This window comes from Micropterus dolomieu, linkage group LG15 (genome assembly GCF_021292245.1).
Source record: "Micropterus dolomieu isolate WLL.071019.BEF.003 ecotype Adirondacks linkage group LG15, ASM2129224v1, whole genome shotgun sequence".
NCBI lineage: Eukaryota > Metazoa > Chordata > Actinopteri > Centrarchiformes > Centrarchidae > Micropterus > Micropterus dolomieu.
In genome coordinates, this window is record NC_060164.1 from 6,881,115 (window position 1) to 6,892,366 (window position 11,252).

Consider the following 11,252-nt stretch of genomic DNA (forward strand, 5'->3'; position numbering starts at 1 on the left):
CAGTGTATAAAAATAAAGAGGCTTGACCATAAAAAGTAGCTGCCACATGTCAGAAGGAACACCTTGTCAATAGTTGTATTTTTCTCCAAGACTTAAATGACAGTTTAACATACATAGCTTATGACAACTTAGGGCGGGTTGATAAAGTGTTCTTTGGTCTAAACTTAAAGAGTACTGTTCTTCCACCATTTGCCCACATGAAAAGGCAGCGGAGCTTTTTATATTGCAAGTTAGATAATGCGTTCAAGTAAACCATTTTAAGATTTATGTATGTGTCTGAAACTCATAGTACCCACTATTTAGCAAGCAGTAGGCATACATATTTACACATTTCCCAATGTTAACATGGACCAACTCTAAAACACATCATTAGACCACAGCTGACATCACACTATGGACTGCGACATCCGATGTCTTTGCTTGTAATGACTGCAATTAAGGAATTAAAGCTCAATCTAGTGCTGAATTCATGGTATGCCGTAGTAGATGAGAGCATCAGCTACATTTCTGAAAATGTGAATGCAAAATGAAATGAGCATATGGAAAGAAATACTAAAAAAAAAGAAAAACTGCATTCTATTTAGTAAGTAGTATACATGTATGAGGCTTCAGACACAATGTGTGTTACCAAACTGGTCACAGAAAGAAAAACAAAAAAGAGGAAAAAAATAACTTCCTGCATATTCACACACAAGTTGTCACGCAATTTAAGCTTTATGAAAAATAATAGTAAAGTTGATGAGTCAAAAATATATGAAACACATTATTATATATATATATATATATATATATATATATATATATAAAAAAAGACAATTAGTGCTTTGTCAACTTTACATTTAAAGGTGTGTGGTGCACTGAGTTTTTTCAGAAATATTGTCTGTCGGCGCACTTGATGTGGCCTCATTGGCTAAAGTGTGTTGTATTGTGTCTCTGAGGCATGTTTCTCCATCCGCTGCTAGTACGCCGGCGTCCTCCGGCTCGCTGTCTTCTTCCACCCCATCTGCACTGCATTCAGACTCGTCACTGTCACTCCCACAGGAGCTCGACGTCTCATCTTCAGAGTCAGAGTAAACCTCCGCCCCATGGAAGATATAGTGATTTGGTGCTTGAAACAGGTACTGGCCTGCTGTGGGAAACAATACAAACAGTTTATAGTGCTGAAATCTATATCTGGAGAAAAGCTATCATTGTATATCCGTGTGCTATCTACTGAAAGTCTTTGGAAAATGAATGGGTTCGTCTCACTTTCAAATATATATCAAAATGTATTGGTTAATTAGAATAGTTTTCTCTACCATGATCTAAAGCTTACTCTCAAGGCGTTTGCTGATTGGACTTCTGTTGATTCGACTCATCCAGCATCGTCTACGGAATTCAAGGTTGGAGGTTTGGCTCTTTAATTCAGCGGCTTCTTCCTTTGGTGTGTCTTCTGCTGATAACTCTGAAGGCTCAGCCGTCTCTTCACTGGGACACTGAGCATTTGGACAAGGCTCTGGAGGTGTAACATTATTACCAGCAGTCTCCGTGACACTGTGACTTTCTGTCTCCTCTGGAGGCTTCGTTACCGAGTCTGTTTTGTACTGCTTCTGCTCCTCCTGAGCTGCATCACTAGAAGCAAGCAAGGCCTCACTTGGTGGCTGTTCTGGTAACCGAGGGGGCTTCTCTGTGATCTCATTGAGTCTTACAGTGTTGTAGCAGAGCTGCTCAAAGTCTCCACCCAAACGATGACAGAGCTCGTTGACAATGACATCACAGTCCCCAAGCAACTCCACATCAAAGTTTAGGTGTGGCAGCTGCTCTCTATTGATCAGGACCTGAGGCACTTCATGAGGAATGGAGTCTGGATGGGATGATGAGAAAACAGTTACAGATACCATGTATTTACTACAAGCACAACAGAAACATGGATCTTACAGAAAACAGAAATCCCTTCTTTTGAACAAAACATACTTGGGATGAGGGCAACTGGTCGGACTTTAAGTGAAGAACCAATGACAATCAAGAGGTCCACCTCATCTTTATCCTGCTTCATGGCTCTGTGGAACATTTCTGGAAGGTTCTCGCCAAAGAAGACGATGTCAGGTTTCATGATTGCCAGGGGAATATCTGGACACCGTGGACAATGAGGGACAACCTGCAGGACGTATTTATATTATCAGCATTATAACAAAATCGTATGTGTGAAAGGAATGCCAAGCCAAATTTAATCTGAATTTTGACAGTGGTGACTATAATATCCAGTATACTAGCCAATGTCCTCAAAGTAGGCAGCAGTGCCACCCAGATTTACTCCCACAAAAGTTGTACGTTGATGGTGAAAAATCTTTAGAGAGTGATGTAAGTTTATGTAAGGTATGTTTCTTTTTATTCTCTCTGCAGTCCGTTTGTGCTGAAACTGAAAACCACATGTCACATTTTAAAACATGCTAACAACATTTTCTTTCTTGCCCCTATCTAGTTAAGCGGATAGTTTCGGTGTTGAATGCAAAGGCTTTTTAGGTATCTGCTGTTGCAAGCACCAATACAAGGGAGGTAACACCATTTCAAAAAGTTTCTTATTTTAAGTTTGGATGAACGAACCTGCCACATGTATTATTTACATTTACATGTCTGTTAATGAGAATGTACAATATTTGACAATAATGATGGCACTAATATAGATTTGCTGTAGTTGCGTGAAAAATAATAAAGCACTACAAACACTAATGACGTGATTCCCAAATGTTTTCCATCATACCGAGCACCAATTTCCTTTTTATGCCTTCAAAATTTCATCTTGAACTTTGCATGTTTATTGGCAGTCAAAAAAAATCTTGCCTGCCTTGCTAGCATCAGAGCATTGTTTTGTTTTTGTTTTAAATAATTCTTGGCAATATTGGACGACCTTTTTCATAAAAGAGATTTTGACTACCCTGAGCAGGAAAACTACAGGCAGACATTAACAATGGCTCCCCTCCAGCAAATAATGCAGTGCAAATGAAAAATGTGTCTGCAGTGTAAAGGATCAACTCATCTTTAGTTTCACTCCACATTGCCCCTCCTGGTCGTGTTTTCCCCACCCCTGGAATGGCTCTGTACCGCTCCAGCTTTGGAACTAGTGCTTACACCAAGTTACATACACAAGATCAAGAACACAGCAAATATACACACAGCGGCGTCTTGGGCCCTGCAAGATTCTTCACTGGAAGCTGCTTGTCAAAATCTCTTCAGTGTCTTGTGACTTTGATGATGCAGTATTGCACAATAGTGCATGTAAATGTGTCATCTTGGATCACTTTGTAATGGATACATACCTGGTTAAAGATGTCTTCCCTTACAGCCTCACAATCCACTTTGTTTTTACAGACCAGACAGGATGCAGTTGCAAACGACCCTGAAATAAAAGTTATTAATGACCTTTCATCATCACCATGAACAGAATATAAAAATTAAATATACGCTGTATAACTTACCATGGCATTGAATAATCCGCTGGACTCCAGCCACTTGTTCTAATGTATCAATGTTTTGTGTGTAATTGCGCAGCAGCTTCCCCTTCTTATCCAGCATAGATATGAATTTGTGACATGGTGAAGGCTGAAACTGACCAGGGTAGATCTCCTGCAACACAGAGCATGCATTCAACACATGTGGACTAAATCTAAAGCTTGCTATTATGGTGTATATCATTACACTATATTCAAGTTAGACAAGTTCAGAATCCTCTTTTAAAACACAACATAAACACCAAAGATGTTTTCTGCACGAGACCCTTGTGAATAAGTATTCACAGACCTTCATGTGTCTCATCCATGTGCTCAAGGGTAAACACAGTGCCTATGTCTCTATGCATGATTATTAAAAATAAAGATTATTATTACCACCTTGCACAGGTACGTGAGCAAGTTTAGATTTGAATACTTACTTTAAACAAAGTTTATTATCTTATCACATCATAAACCAGGAAATTAGTTGGTATTTTTATGTATTGTTATCAACTTTGATTTGAACAGAAACAAGTGGCTACATTGAACAAACCTTAGCAAACTTGAAAAAGGGTCTTGGGTCTCGTCTGAAGTATTCAATGTCAAACATAGCTTGAGGGTCTGGAAGATCAGGAAAATCTACAGCAAGCCGTGCATAAATCCCATCTCTGGAGCGAAAGTCTGGTATTCCACATGAAACTGACACCTGCAAAAAACATTCTGACTTAATAGCATGAACATTGGTACTATGTGTTAACTCAAACACTTGCTAACTCAAATAGTACAACTGTACCCCAGCACCAGTCAGCACAAGGATCCTTTTACTTTCATGGAGTAGTCTGACCACATCTTCTAAGGTGTTGATATCCTTCCGCTTCTTTCTTTTCGGAGGTTCTGAGATGTTAATGATGATCTGCCACAATGTCATGTCGTCTAAATCTGGTGGGAGTACAGTCTCGGGCAGCAAGTCCCTCAGAATGGTCCTTGGATCGGTCTCTCTGATGTGTTGCTGGATGAAACTGTAGGACCCTGTCCAAGAATACAACATCTCAGCATGAGATGGATTCCAAAATGTGTACTCTGTCACTCCGTGCAATTAAAACGTTGTTTAAAAAACTGTGATAAAGTTGCTGCAGGCAATGTTTTTTGTCAGATGCTCTTAGTTACCTATTTGCGGTTGAGGAGTCCAGTCGCTGGAGCTTGCATGTGAGGATCTGTCATCTTCGTCATTGATGTGGTCCGGTGTTACATCCAGCCCGTTTGAGGGGAGGTCGTCATGTCTAAGAAAATCTGAGCATAGAGAAGTTTGGAAAATTAAAAAATAAGACTACAGATAAGTAGTGTCTATCTTTAATAGCCCCAACGATCAGTTTCAACCAATACTCATATCAACAACCTCAGTATTGTAACGTTAACACTAACTTAAGCGAACGTTCGTGGGAAAGAAAGTAACCCGGGCTAACAAATGCTAATTTGCTATCAAAGTTTAACTTTTAGTGCCGCGGGGAAATTCAGTAAAATCATTAAATTCCCACAAGATGTGGGACAGGGAGTTTTCTATTTCCTTCGTAAAGTTATCTAAAGAAAAGTTAAAGCTGTTCGTTATACAGCTCACAACACACGTAACGTTACTATTAAATTAACGTAACGTTAGCTGACTTAACTAACGTTAACTTATCTTCTATTTCCAACTCGCCGGTTAAGTTGGTGTAACAAGCACTTCCCACTGCATGTCGCGCAATGTTACCGTTAGCTAAATACTTGAAAGAGCTAAATGACCGTCTCTTTTCATACCAGCACTCTCCTCAGTTGTTCCAAGCATAGCGCTGTCGTCTAGTTTCACAACTGGTTCGTGCGGCTCGGAGACCAGCAGTCCCAGTCCATTGTTGTCTCCGCCTAGCGCCGCTGGGGCCTGCTCTACCGCCATCACCGGCTTTGCTTCCTTCTCCGCTGGCTGCGCACAATTCACCGCCGGCTCCCTGCTCTCCGTAGCCCCGGAGACGCATGAGAAATGATCTGCTTTGGCGACTTTGAATCCGCATTTAGTCACCGGACTGATTTTCGACCTTTTCGCGGCAGGTTCTTCCATTTCGGATGCGCCTGAAAAAGCCGTTCCGAAACTGCTCTCTCCGTCCGCCATCTTCGCCCCAGCAGGTCCTTCCTCTCGGACAGCTGGTTCATTTGCATAGAGCACGTGACTGATTTTCCACCAGTAGCCACGGCTGGACCGTCCCCTTTTTTACGTCGGCGACATAAAACCATAACAAAATATTGCTGCCTTCAAACACCGTCAGATGAATTATGAACCCAGGTGAAGCGCTCATTAATGACCGCACGCAAGTGGTAAATAAAACGCAGACGTCAAACTTGTCGATAATAGCACATAAGCCATGTCAATATATATATATGTTTTTTTTAATTTACATGCGTGTTGACGTTGACATTTTATTTACGTGCCTCATGCAATCGTATCCTTTTCATTTTGCCTCCTATGCCATATGATGTGTAGCCCAGTCATCAGCGTTTATCACAGAGTAATTTATTTTGTTTTCTAATTACTTATGGATACTTTTGCCCCTGTGAATACTCGAAATTTCGACCAGAGTGGGAGCTTTAGTTAGACACTTGAATGCAACACACGTCATGTGGTGAAAAGGGCTGGATTTCCTCCACAACATTGAAGAGATCTCCCTTGATAATTTAAAAATATTTGGCAGTCTGTCCATTAATTACCCAAAGCTAGCTGACTAAATAACAACAAGATAAACTTTGATACTATTGTCAGTGAGTGACCCGCAGCAGCAGCGAGGGGGACCCCTACAGCGACCCTTTAACAGAGAGCTGTGATCCAGAAAGCAGACATTCAATCAGCTCCGTTACAAGAAACCACACGTATCTTTTCACAACAGATTTTTATGGAGGCTCTTTTGAACTGCACACCAGAAGACTTGGAGGATTACTACGGGCTTTTGGGATGTGATGAATTGTCGTCGGTAAGTTCCGGCCAATGGGTTTAAGGATCAGCCTATTTGCTGGGTGACATAATAATTCTTTAGATCAGCGATACATAGTTGGCTTAAGAGCTCAGAAGAGGAAGATAACATAAAATGATGGATTTAGCCCACGCCAGCGATCAGCAACCTGCAGGTAAAATTAATGATATATGTAACCCCCAGAGATTAGTCTCAACCAACAGAGACCTGACCAGTCGTGCGTGTGTAGTTTGCGTTACAGCATTTTTCCTTGTATGTATTAATAATTGTAATAGCCTAAAAGCTCAGCAGAAATGTTTTGTAAGTAAATGCGTCTTAACATTAAAAATGTCTACATTGTCTGTTACAACACATAATAACAATTAGGCCTACCTCGCGCCAGCAGTAAGTTAATGCATTTGAAGGTCTCAAAATAATCTGGCAGCATTATGATCTTCAAGATAGCATTAAATAGACCAGGTTCACAAAATCATAGTACCTTTCCCGTAGGCCATCTGTATGTTAGAATGTTGCAATTGTTTTGTGACCTTTTAGACTCTGAGACTTTTACTACAGTGAATGATGTTCCTTTAAAAATACAATAAGTGACTGATTCCTGAATTTCTGGTATTTGCATTGGCAAAAGTACCTTATATTTATTTAATCTTTTACCTTGCAGACTGAACAGATTCTCAACGAATACAAGATCCGAGCCTTGGCATGTCACCCAGACAAACACCTAGACAACCCCAGAGCCGGTAAATATGTGGACCATTGCTGTGACACATGTGTAGGCCTATATTTAACAAGAACTTTCAAATGCAGACAAATATTAAGAATAATATATCATTATACATTTTATATAACCAGAAGTGCGATTTTGAAGTCAAGGTGAACCCAATGTTTTATTTTTAATACTTTTTGAATGATGTTTTCTTCAGTTTTCATACTTATCCCACAAACAGTGAATGTCTCTTTCTCTTGTTGTGACTTCAAAGCAGATTATGTTAATTGACAGCTGCTTACAAGTGCATGCAAAGAAGATCCTAATTAGGTAAGCATAATGTTCCATCTTAGACACTGATATTTTCTTTCTTTCTGACAGTGGCAGATTTCCAGAAGTTGCAGGAAGCCAAAGAGGTTTTATGCAATGAAACCAAAAGAAAAAACTATGACCTCTGGAAAAGAAGTGGAGTTGCTATGCCATTTCATGACTGGCAAGCCTTGAATGACTCTGTAAAAACGGTATATAATTTATACAAATTATATAATAACTTGTCAAAGTACTGTGTGATCTGTATAATATTGTGATTTATTTGGTCATCTGTTTGCAGTCCATGCACTGGGCTGTGAGAAAAAAGAAGGAACCGATGTTGGAGGCCTCAAAAGCCGAAACCCCTGTCACTTCCCAAGCAGAGGACCTTCATGCTGAGCAAGAAGCACCAAAGACCCCTGCATATGATGCCATGCCATCCTCAAGTAAGCGAATTTCCAAATGTTCTCAAAGTAATGGAAAGTATAGAGACCTAATTTATTTGGATGCATCTGAAATGCAAAACACAACATCAAAAATAAAATAAAAAATACAAGCATGGAAGTGGCCAATTAGGGCATATGACTCCTGGTTTTGTAACAGTGCCTCTAGCATCATGCTTTTTGGAGCTGGAGGATTCAAAAATTCAGTGGTTATGCGCAAATCTTTTTCATTCACATATTTGTGTATGTATTTGCCCTAAGGTCACACAGGACAGGCACATGATACTCAGAAGAGCACTAAGGCGACTAGAGGAAAAACATGTCCCTCTGCTGTGAAATTAGAGCCATTGAATATTAAAAAAAAAGGTGGGTGGTGGGCTCTTTGGCACTAGTATTGAAAAGGTCTGTGTGCCAACACCCTTTTTTGTGAAGTGTTGTGTTTTGCACTTCAAGGCAACCACTTTAATGCTTTGAAGTTTATGGAATGAACAGAAAAGCTGACTTTTTGTCCAATTTTCAATCACATACTGTTTGTCACATATTTACTGTATTGAATGATAACCTTCAGCTATAGCAGTGGTTCCAAACTGGTCTGTGGGACCCTGCTGTTAGTTTTAATTCATTTCATCTAGTTTCAGCTTAAGTCCAGAGGGCCACAGGTGCAGCAACTCTTCATGTAACCAGCTCACTAAAATTGCTTTGTTATGCACTGTAATCTTACCTGTGTCGACAAATTCATTCAAGTCATGACTTAATGAGAGGGATTATTATTGTTAAAATATAACTTAAATATCAAATGCGTGTTACATTGTGAAATGTTAACATACCTCAGCATGTCTGAACTATTTCTATTCTCATCATTTACTATGTACCACCAAAGAGTATCTATTGTTTACACAGTATTAAATCCTGTAAAATTAATGACCTTTTATCATCATTGCTTAGGTGATTACTGCCATCGTCGTTTCCGTTGGGCTGCTGACTCACCATCTACTCTGCTGCAGAGGTTTAGAAATTATGAAATATAAATATATCAACAGTTTAATTTTCTTACATGTATGTTTATTGTGCCTTGTTGTTGTCCTACTTCAGGTGGGGACCCTGTAAACTGTGGTGTCAATTCTTGTGAATATGGTCTGGCAGTAACTTCTGTAAACTTCTGTTGCATAAACTGGAAAATCGAAGCTCTGAATATTTGTGTTGCAAATGTGAAATACTTTGTAAAAACATAAATCAGACACATTAGATCATGTGAATCATTTATTTGGTTATTAGACTTGCTCATTTGTTAATTGTGTTCACCACCACACAATGGAGATATGCTCATGCCTTTAATTCTGTAATGTGCATTTTTGTGTTGCTGTCAAGTTCATAATGTTGGAAACATAAAACTGAGCCATCTATTATTTAATGCCTTCAGCTTCAATGTATTTTAATTGGAACTAGGACATTCACTATTGTGCATTTGCATGGCATCATTACACCTAGTTTTTAGGTTTAAATTACTTAAGGTGAAGCAGGATGGGATTTTATCAGAAATCATTCAGAACATCTAGTCAAAAGAGATGTGCAGAATTTGATTTTGCTGATGTTTGTGGAAACAAAGGAATTCCCTCATTGTAACTTGAGGTATTTCAGGAATGCGCATTATTTGACTACTACCACTGTATTGATATTATAACTGTAAAGTTTTTTTCAAAATATATAAATAGAGGAAATGTTTGAACATCTCAATGTGCCACAAAGACAAATTTAATTTCTCAACACAAACTAGACCTCTGTAGGAGGATTTCAAGCTGGTGACCTCTAACAGTTAACAGGTTTGGTAGATGACATTTAATTTATCCCTTTATAGGCTATGCAAATGAAAATGAGCACCTTTTGAAAGTCAGAACTGATTAAGGTATTATTGTGAATCATTTAGCTCCACATTGCATATATTGTCATATTGTGCCATGTTAAATTGTTAAATCACTAGTGAACATGTAACATGTTGACTGTACATGGCCTGTTGTTGTCTTCTGTAAAATAATTGTTAAAGTTTCAGAGTGAATGTACAAAGGTAGTCATGTGTTTAAGTCTGACTGATGTAAACAAACCTTATACAAAAACATGAATGACTTAGATTTAGTGTCTGCAGCACTGCTACTACAACTACTGTAAAGACCTTTGGGAGTGACGTAGATTCCACTGCTGTTTTGAATTTTGGTGGTGGAGTTATATTTTACCGACAGACAGATTTTGAAACATAAAAATTGTTGATCTTTATTGAAATAAGGTTTAATCAGTGAGGGAGCTTTAGGATCATTGTACAAATAACTCAGCAGCTGCAGGTGCAGGTTTTGGTCACTAGATGCCGCCTGAGCGTGCTCGCTGGTGACGTCACGTTTGCAGGAGCTAAAAGCCCGATGAGAGCAGATGACCCTCGCCGGGTGCGGTGGCGCGCGCCTGTAATCCAAGCTACTGGGAGGCTGAGGCTGGCGGACCGTTTGAGCTCAGGAGCTCTGAGCTGCAGCGGACTATGCCGATCGGGTGTCCGCACTAAGTTCGGTATCGATATGGTGCTCCTGGGGGAGCCCGGGACCACCAGGTCGTCTAAGGAGGGGTGCACCGGCCCAGGTCGGAAACGGAGCAGGTCAAAGCCCCCGTGCCGCTCAGTAGTGGGATCGCGCCTGTGAATAGACGCTGTAGTGCAGCCTGAGTAATACAGCGGGACCCAGTCTTTTTACACTCTTCCTACTCTTCAACAAACAGCTGGGAAAACACGCACCGTCAACTACAAGCTCTTTATGTCCTATAGCTGCTTCATTATCTTCTTGTTTCCGTCACAAAGCAGCTGTGTTTGTTTGGCCTGCACCGCCTCCTCCTGGAGGAGAGGAGCAATGACCATCAATCACAGCAGCAGAAACTACCAGCGTTTCTGTGGAAAGAATAAACTGTATTCCTCTTTAGGTAATGTGCACCAACTGTTACACCTTTCACCATTCTTACTTAGTAAAAATGTATTTATTAAAGGTATTGGTGTCAAATATAAATAATAAACAATCTTCAAATAAATATAAAGCAGCTTTTTACAAGCAGATATTCAACTACATGACATTTAAGAATCAAAAGACTTAGATGAGAATGTCCCATAAGAATGAAGAGGAAATGTTTGAACATCTCAGTGTGCCACAAAGATAAATTTAAACATCTCGACACAAACTAGAACTCTGTAGGAGGATATCTGAGACAACATTTCAAATAGGAGACCTCTAACAGTTCACAGGTTAGGTGGAGGTTTCTCTGCAGCTAGCCTCATTAACAAGGCCCGGGTCCCCCACTGACACTGTCCCCT

At 39.9% G+C, this 11,252-nt stretch overlaps 2 protein-coding genes across 6 annotated transcripts; one reads left to right on the top strand and one right to left on the bottom strand.

Moving 5' to 3' along the window:
• Window positions 1-59: 59 nt before the first annotated feature.
• Window positions 60-5,650, bottom strand: sirt1 (sirtuin 1). 2 transcript variants are annotated; one of them, XM_046070531.1, is made up of 10 exons: window positions 5,262-5,650; window positions 4,635-4,757; window positions 4,261-4,496; window positions 4,021-4,173; window positions 3,456-3,603; window positions 3,297-3,376; window positions 3,017-3,097; window positions 1,954-2,146; window positions 1,316-1,843; window positions 60-1,129 (listed from the first exon to the last, which is right to left on the bottom strand). In XM_046070531.1, exons 1-10 carry the CDS (start codon window positions 5,605-5,607, stop codon window positions 840-842), a joined length of 2,178 nt encoding a protein of 725 aa, XP_045926487.1. In that variant the 5' UTR covers window positions 5,608-5,650; the 3' UTR covers window positions 60-839. The 2 variants fall into 2 exon arrangements, with proteins under 2 accessions (XP_045926487.1, XP_045926488.1); XM_046070532.1 differs by lacking the exon at window positions 3,017-3,097 and having other exon boundaries at window positions 1,954-2,137; window positions 5,262-5,648.
• A 433-nt stretch (window positions 5,651-6,083) lies between these two features.
• dnajc12 (DnaJ (Hsp40) homolog, subfamily C, member 12) lies at window positions 6,084-9,649 on the top strand. Of its 4 annotated transcripts, XM_046070533.1 has the most exons (7): window positions 6,084-6,460; window positions 7,119-7,197; window positions 7,545-7,684; window positions 7,774-7,918; window positions 8,177-8,281; window positions 8,861-8,921; window positions 9,008-9,649. In XM_046070533.1, exons 1-7 carry the CDS (start codon window positions 6,383-6,385, stop codon window positions 9,042-9,044), a joined length of 645 nt encoding a protein of 214 aa, XP_045926489.1. In that variant the 5' UTR covers window positions 6,084-6,382; the 3' UTR covers window positions 9,045-9,649. The 4 variants fall into 4 exon arrangements, with proteins under 4 accessions (XP_045926489.1, XP_045926490.1, XP_045926491.1 ...); XM_046070534.1 differs by having other exon boundaries at window positions 6,087-6,460; window positions 8,861-9,649; XM_046070535.1 differs by lacking the exon at window positions 8,177-8,281 and having other exon boundaries at window positions 6,093-6,460.
• Window positions 9,650-11,252: the final 1,603 nt, after the last annotated feature.

Bases quoted from the DNA above. Each gene is read 5' to 3' on its own strand.
- dnajc12 (XM_046070533.1), top strand. From the start codon at position 6,383: ATGGAGGCTCTTTTGAACTGCACACCAGAAGACTTGGAGGATTACTAC. The intron at 7,919-8,176 runs GTAAGCGAATTT...ATTTGCCCTAAG, and splicing joins TGATGCCATGCCATCCTCAA to GTCACACAGGACAGGCACAT. The intron at 8,922-9,007 runs GTTTAGAAATTA...GTCCTACTTCAG, and splicing joins CCATCTACTCTGCTGCAGAG to GTGGGGACCCTGTAAACTGT.
- sirt1 (XM_046070531.1), bottom strand. From the start codon at position 5,607: ATGGCGGACGGAGAGAGCAGTTTCGGAACGGCTTTTTCAGGCGCATCC. The intron at 4,758-5,261 runs GTATGAAAAGAG...CTCTATGCTCAG, and splicing joins AACAACTGAGGAGAGTGCTG to ATTTTCTTAGACATGACGAC. The intron at 4,174-4,260 runs GTACAGTTGTAC...TGTTTTTTGCAG, and splicing joins TTGTGCTGACTGGTGCTGGG to GTGTCAGTTTCATGTGGAAT.